Source organism: Carlito syrichta, unplaced genomic scaffold (genome assembly GCF_000164805.1).
Source record: "Carlito syrichta isolate Samal-C Ts95f unplaced genomic scaffold, Tarsius_syrichta-2.0.1 Scaffold306634, whole genome shotgun sequence".
Classification (NCBI taxonomy): Eukaryota; Metazoa; Chordata; class Mammalia; order Primates; family Tarsiidae; genus Carlito; species Carlito syrichta.
This window is the reverse complement of record NW_007250730.1, coordinates 347231-355399: the sequence shown is the minus strand read 5'-3', so window position 1 is coordinate 355399 and position 8169 is coordinate 347231. Positions and strand designations below refer to the sequence as shown.

At 42.3% G+C, this 8169-nt stretch overlaps 1 protein-coding gene across 1 annotated transcript in view; it reads left to right on the top strand.

The window, feature by feature from the left end:
* COL28A1 (collagen type XXVIII alpha 1 chain) overlaps positions 1-8169 on the top strand; it is a 193856-nt gene that overhangs the window by 113614 nt on the left and 72073 nt on the right. Inside the window, exon 25 of the mRNA XM_008063194.1 lies at positions 6572-6640. Coding sequence (XP_008061385.1) covers positions 6572-6640 — 69 coding nt within the window. The remainder of the gene's footprint in view (positions 1-6571; positions 6641-8169) is intronic.

Below are 8169 nucleotides of genomic sequence, written 5' to 3'. Positions count from 1 at the left end.
TTAAAATAAATCAAAAATTAGCCGGGCGTGGTAGCACGCGCCTGTAGTTCCAGCTACTTGGAAGGCTGAGGCAGAAGGACTGCCGGAACCCAGCAGGTCGAGACTGCAGTGGCCAGGAGCGGCCACTGCACTCCAGTCTGGGTAGCAGAGTGAGACTCCAATTCAAAAAAAAAAAAAAAAAAGAAGAGAGATCAAGAGTGTTTGTGGGAAGGAGAAGTGGAATGAGGCCAATTAGGAACACAGGAGTAAACCAGAAGACTGTGCATGATGATGGAGGGAACAGAGCAGGAAGCCTCAGACGGTGGTGTGGTGAGCCCTTACAGTCTTGAGTAACTCTTATAATCCAGGAAGCTCTTTCTCTTCCTTGAGAGAAAGACTTCATCTAGGAAAAGGACTTTCACAGTCACATGAGACAGTGGTCTGCATGAGGAGGCAGCTGGGAGAAAGTATGTGGGGACATTAGCATCTTAGATCTAGTCCCAGCCAGCGCCAAGATGGGAGCTGGGCTCAGGAGTCACCCCTGGGTTCGAATCACTTGGTTTCTGGCAAGTCATGTATTCTGCTGTAGCCTCAGTTTCCTAATCTGTAAAATGGAGTAAGTTGAAGTTGACGGGATTAGGTAAGATAATGAATGAAAGGTACCTGCCACATAACAAATATAATGAATGCTAATTTTTATTTACCTTATTTATTATAAGTCTTAATGTTAACCAAAGCAAAGATTTACTAATGAGAAAATGGGTGAAAGTGAGTGTGTTTGCTCTCCTCTTTCTTCTTTCTTTTTAAAAAAGTGAAAGCTCCAATGTCTGATTACTAGAATCATCATAAGAATATGGTCTAGGTAGACACTTCACTGAATCTGTGAAGTTCACACACACAAGTACCGCAGATGGTCCTAAATGTGGCCGTTTTCTGGGAAAATGAAAGGAGTATCTCCCATCGGGAATCCCTTCTGTGGGCCAGGAGGAGGTGGTTAGCCATCTTAGCAGTCAGTTATTCCTCCTCGGAGGGGAGTGACTGCAGGGAGTAAGGGGTAGAACTTAGGCTACTTTCTTGTGAAATTGATAGATGTCACTACCAATGGCAACTTTAGAATCAGCTTGCCAGTCTATTACATTGTCTCCTGATACAAGGGCTCCCTCTGCAGGCTCCAACAACCCTCCCACCATTTCTTGGTGGGAAGTTAAGTCCAGCCTGTGGTAATTTCCCTTATTTGTGAATACCACTCTATCCATTGACAATAAACTGCATGTTTGAAAATATCACAGGAAGCCGGGCTCAGTGGCTCAGCCTATAATCCCACTCCTTGGGAGGCTGAGGTGAGTGGATTGTCTGAGCCCGCGGGTTTGAGACCCGCCTGGACAACTTGGTGAGACCTCATCTCTACAATAAATCAAAAAATTAGCCGGGTGTGGTAGCGCGTGCCTGTAGTTCCAGCTACTTGGAAGGCTGAGGCGGAAGGATCACCGGAGCCCAGCAGGTCGAGGCTGCGGTGGCTGGGGGCGGCCATTGCACTCCAGTCTGGGCGACAGAGTGAGACTCCAACTCAAAACATATATATATTTCACAGCACTTCTTCGATACTGACGGCACTGCATTATGGCAGAACCTGTGCTGTCAGGTGGTGAAGGGAGGTCAGCCCGTAATAATCTTGCTTACGTTCACCAGGTATGGTGGCCTCACATGAACAAATGGCCTATGGAACAACCAAGATCCATTTTCAAAGACCCAACCCCACCTTAGTGGAGAGATGCTATCTTTGTGGCCTCAAAGTTCATTAAGTGATGAATATTCTGGTTTATTGAAGTATGGTCCACATACCCTGAGGAACGGTCCTTGGGCCCTGTGCAGGCCAATCTAATACCTACAGAATGTTGAGATAATATGTGACTTAAGTCTATCAGATTGATAGAAGCATAGGTATAAGTCATTATTGATGGAAAGATAGCAAAAATTCTTTTGATAAATGAAACAGCAGTATGTCAACAGTGATATGGATAAAAGATGGACCACTTGCCCAGGGTAAACACCAGCATGCCACTGATGACATGGGCTTGATCACACCCTTCATTCTAGTAGGCTCAAGTTCCAGGACAGAAAGGAACGTAAGGTAACCTTAGGGTCAACTGTCCTATTGCAGTTAGCCCTCAGCACTCCTCAATGTGGAGGCTTTGAGAGAACTGAAGGAGAGAGCATCTGAAGGGAAAATTAGTGATACTCAGCACGGACAAGGCTGGCTTTAGTAAACTACAAACAGAGTTGAACTGTTTTTCCCACTTGCTTTTTCATCTGGGGTGTGTGTGTGTGTGTGTGTGTGTGTACCCATTAGTATGATTAATACTGATTGAGAAGGTTTTAACTAAAGTCCTCATAAGACAAGTATCATGAATCAAATAGTAAAGTGTCAAATTCCTTCTTAAAAGAAATACTACTTTATTTAAAAAAAACAAAAACAAACCCTGCCTTCACTCCATATCCTTAAGTTTAAAAAATTCTGTAACATTCGATACATACATACCAAGAGTATACACATGTACGCTCCACTAATGATGTAGAATCTCCCTGTGTGCTTCTCACCTTTGCCCACTTACAAAATCTTGTAAGTAGTATATTCTTATTAAGGGAGGCTATTACAGTAACACTTTCTCATGCCCACTGGTAAGATTTTTGTTGGGTATTGTTGATGGATTTTTTAAAAAAGTTATTTTAAAAATATATTATGAAAATTATTAAGCATATCCAAAGATAGAAGGGCTGGTCAAATGAACTCCTGTTTGCTCATCACATGTCCTCAGCAACGATCGGTGCGTCATCAGTCTTGTTTTACCTGTTGTCTCCGTTCTCCCTACCTCATTCTGAAGCAGTCCTCAGACATCACCCAACTAAAGTTAGTATTTGTCTCCCAAATGGAAGAAGTCTTTTTAAAAACATAACTGTGGGACCATTATCAGACCTAAAAATATTAACAACTTTTAATATAGCAAATATCAGGTGTTCAAACCTTCTAACCAGTCTCATAGATTTGTTGCAATCCTTGGTCGAATTGGGATCCAAAGGATGTCTACACATGGCATTTGATTGGGGTAGCTCTTAAATCTCTCCTAAATTTTATTCCTCTGTTATTTTTTTCATTGCACTTTTTTTGGTGAATGTGTTATTTGTACTTGAGGATTTTGCCAGTGTCTAATATATTTCTCCATCTTCTGTCTATCATCGTAATAGACAATCATGGATCCAGGGTGAGTTTTTCTTGGCCAGAAAATCCCCAGGTGAGGTTGTATATTCCCTCCTGCATCGCCACATGTATGGCGTCTGGCCGTGTCCTCTCTAACCTCTTTACCCCATCATGGACGGGGGTGAAGAGGTTAGAGAGGGAGACCATCTGGCATGGGTGGGGGTAACCAGGCAAACCAGACAATTACTTTTGATAACACTTTCAACAATTCTGGGTAAAATTTATCTAACTATGCTTACCTGTGTTCTGTTGTGGTGGAGGGTGTCAAAATGTTTAGAGGAGAAAAGACACATCCCTTTTGAGAAGTAGCAACATGTGTGACTCAGTCAGGCCTTGCTGGAGGTCTTCATGCAGTGGACTTACAGACTCTCCCTTTAAAGGAACTTCAGAGGTACTCAGGAAAGGGGAAGTATCAGAAATGCACGGAATGTGGGGTTTTCATGTTCTCTGCTTGGAGCTCTTGATGTTGGAGCAGATCATTCAAGCTGGGAGGTATGGGCACACTCAGACGTGGGAGTCAGGCCGAGTGAGGTTTCAAAGAGATAATTAGCACCTACAGCCTCAAAAGCAGCTAAGTACTAAATGAAAGAGGTGTAGACAGGAGACAGGAATCATAATGGTGGCCTGTGGGCAGAAGAGAAAGAGAAATTGTGGAAGTAGAGATGGAAAGAATCACGTCAGTAGTAACGGTCATTTAAAAGCATTTCCCTTTCTTTTCAATTAAGGCCTTGCTTTAACTAGAATTATGTTAGAGTTTGTAGGTCAGAGGTAAATTAAAAGATAGGCAGGGAAGCAAATTAAAAGGCAAACAGTTTCAACGTTTCTTATAATCCATGATTTTTGCACCATTAAAAGCTAGATGCTGCTTAGCTCATAACGGGACATGGGCAAAATAGGATGGAGGGCAAAGGACTTGGAGATGGAGGTTGTTAGGGCATACTCCCAGCGGGGCCTCCAAAATGTTAGGTCAGGCCCATTGGGAGTGTGGGGTATCTCTCGTGTGCAATCGGATACTGCATGAAAAATGCAAAGAATTGCACAGAAGTTAGATTAGAAAATATAGTTTATTTAGAAAGTAAATTGTAGAGAGAAAGAGGGGATAACCCTCCCCAAGGGGAGGGGAGGAGGCCAAAGCTTAAGAAAACATGGCCTGGCTATAGCTCAAAGAGCATATAGCCACACCATAGCTTAGCAAGACAAAGGCCAGGAAATGGTAGTGGCATTGACGATGGCAATGGCAACTGGCTGCTTGAGGTTGAATGCTTTTAACCCTTCCCTTTGATGGGGGAAGGTCATTAAGGTGATTGGGTGGTGGTCTGCTCCACATCGGCAAGAAGGGACAAGTAAGCACAGGTACTGACATCCGGTGATGGAGAGCAGACAGATGGGTGGGTTAGTCACATGATTACTGCCAGGGTTGGGAGGGAGGAGTCCTGTCTGTGTCAGTAGGTCACAGGTCAGGAAAGACTGATTAGCTTAATTTGGGGATCTGGGCCTGGAGGGGTTTTTCCTGCAAGAGACCTTTTTAATTCACAAGTTCCCTGACTAAAAGGTGGTCTTATTATCATTTCTATGGCTTCAGCCAGCCAAGATGTGATCTTTGACCTTCTGCCTTTGACCTGAAAGTTTCCTAGAGATTATTATACTAAACCATGAAATGAAAGATTGTGCTGTTGGGCTGTCCTAGTCTTGCATCTGATGGCAATTTGCCAAGGGGGTGGTAGGTAGGCTGCCGCTTGACCTGAAGTAAAATGTAATTTTAAAATGTCTGAATGCCCCCTAAAACCTGCCTTTTGGAAATTTATCTTATCTATGTCTAACCTGTGCTGGATTCAAAGCGTGTCAGGTTTCTATAGGTTTCTATAGGTTTCTATAGGTACCTTCTTTCAGAGGTTCAAGCCTGACTCTTGTGCTTTTTTTTTTCTTTGTAACTTTCTTGAGGAATATTTACACATCATAGAATTTACCCATTTCAAGTACAAAATTCAATGGATTTTTGCATAAATTGACTCAGATGTTCAGCCTTCAGCATAAACCAGTTTCAGAACACTCTCATTCCTCAATCACATACCTCATGTCCATTTACAAGTAATCTGTGTTCTTTCCCTGGCCCCAGAGACCACTAGTCTACTCTCTGTTCCTATAGATTTACTTTTTCAGGACATTTCTTATATCCCATAATTAATGGGATCATGCAATATGTCTGGCTTCTTTCGTTGAGAATGATGTTTTGAGGTTTGTTTGCCTGGTAGCATGTACTCATAGTTCATTCCCTGATTCCTGAATTTACCACATTTTGTTTGTTAATTGCCAGTTAGTGGGCATTTAAGTTGTTTCCAGTTTGGGGTTAGTATGAATAACACTGCTAAGGACATTTATATGCAAGTCTATGTGTGGAAATATGTTTTCATTTTCCTTGGATGTATACCCAAGAGTGAAATCGTGGGATCACATAGTAAATTTATGTTGAACTTTGAAAGAAACTGCCAAACTGCTTTCTAAAGTGGCGGCCCCAGCAATGACGAGGACTCCTGTTTGTCCACATCCTCCCTGCCCTGAATTAAGATCTCTGTGCAGAGTTGGACAGGCTTTAGTTCCTTCTTTAATAAAACAGGTGAATGGGAGCTGACCAAGTGCCTGTTCTGTCCTAGACATTGTGATAGAAGCGCTCACATACTTTATCTTACTTCACTCTCATCCCATTGAAATGTAGGTATTATTTTTTTATATATGTGATGAATTTACTCAGGTTCAGAGAAATTAGGTAAATTAGTCATCATTGTAAGGCAGGATTGATTGATACCCCGTGGTCCCAATAAGGCAGGATTGATTGATACCCCGTGGTCCCAATCACTGTAGTGGCAGAAATATCACAGAGACATTCTCTAACTCAAATCACATAATCTTCACTGCAGAAGCTAATAAGAGCAACTCGTTCAGGATGTGATTATCTCTCTTATTAGTTGTTTTTATTCTTGTGTCTTCTTTCATTCTCTGTTCACAATAGTGGTAATTACTTTTCCAAATTCTAGAGAGAGGAGTCCTGAAAAAAATATATATTCGTGTTGCCAAGAAGTTAATGAACTTGATGAATTTGAAATGGACTTGGATCAGTCGCTCTGAAGATTGCCCAAGTGGCAATAGAAAAGGCTTGATAAATATCTTAGTCAAATTCAAGGGAATTTTTAATGTTAAAATATATTTTCAAAATATATTAAATACATTATTAAAACATATTATAAGATATATTCATCTATTATTAAATATACTAAAATAAAATATTATTCTACATAGTTTTAAAAAATCGGTAACGTGGCATTTGTTGTGTCTTTTCAGGGGGAGCCTGGGGTCAGAGGCCCTCCAGGCCCTTCTGGACCTCGGGGCATAGGAACCCCAGGGCCAAAGGTGAGTCCTCAAGTCTGTGCTGTGCATCAGGGGTCAGACCCCGTCAGTGGCAACCAAGTAAACAGTAACTTCATAATATGTGTTCATTTTGGTGTTGGCTTACTTTTTTCTTGATTAGGTGAAGAGTCTTATTTTTTCATATCAGGTGAACATCTGGTAAAATAGAATATTAAAGTTTATAAAGCCGTTCCCTTCCCCAGAAGAAATTAGAAAGTCAGCCTCTCTTAAGTAGTTGCAAGATGCTCACATTTCCAGATGTCTTAGAGGCTGTGCTGTTATCAAGAAGCACTTCTGAGCTTTGGCTAGAAGTGGTCAGGTGACCTTTTAACAGGTTGCCTGATCATGTATCTGTGAGTGCCAGGTCTAGTCTGGCAGGGCCATCGTGCAAAGGTCTACATTGATTGCCCCAGAGAAGGTGGGAGGAACTTCCTATGGCCCATTTTGCACTCATCTCTATACCTCCTTCTTCTGTCTCCTCCATTCTGGTGATTATTCATCCTTTTATTGTTTTAATTCAGTGTTTCTCAATGAGAGAGATTTTGTTCTCTCCTTCCCTGCACTAGGGGGACATTTGGCAATGTCTAGGAACATTTTTGGGTGTCACAACAGGGGAAAGAGTGCTACAAGCATCTGGTAGGTAGAGTCCCAGGATGCACAGGAAAAATGATCCCGCTTGAAATGTAATGTCAGTAGTGCTAAGTTTGAGAAACCTAGTTATAATTACTCATTCACTTGTTCAACAAATTTTTTTTTATTGGTTCAAAAAAACCCAAAGAAATAGCAGGCATGTTCACAGGGAAAACAGATGTCAATGAGCCATCCACCACAAATTCAAATTTCAAATAGATTATTCACATCCCAAATGCATAGAAGTGAGTTCGAACCCCGCCATCAGAAAGGGAAGGACAAGGCTTCACGAGTCCAAGATTTCACTGAGAATTCCCACATCACCAGATTCTTAGTTTACCCCTTATTTGTCCATCAGCTCCATTCTGGCAGTATGTTATTTTTGAACTTTCTATTACTTTATATACGTGAAGATCCCTCCAAGATGTTAGTAGTCAGTTTCACAGAGTGATAGGAAAATGGGTCTATTTTTCTTCTTTTATTTCATCTTCATTTCTGTTTAAAATTCTTTTGTAAGCCGGGCTCGGTGGCTCAGCCTGTAATCCCTCACCTTTGGGAGGCTGAGGTGAGTGGATTGCCTGAGCCCGCAGGTTCGAGACCCACCTGGGCAGTAAGACCTCATCTCCACAATAAATAAAAAAATCAACTGGTCGTGGTAGCACATGCCTGTAATTCCGGCTACTTGGAAGGCTGAGGCAGAAGGATCTCCGGAGCCCAGCAGGTCGAGGCTGCGGTGGCCGGGCGCGGCCACTGCACTCCAGTCTGGGCGACAGAGTGAGACTCCAACTCAAAAAAAAAATTCTAGTCAGGCTCGGTGGCTCAGCCTGTAATCCCGTGCCTTTGGGAAGCTGAGGTGAGTGGATTGCCTGAGCCTGTGGGTTTGAGACCCGCCTGGGCAGGGA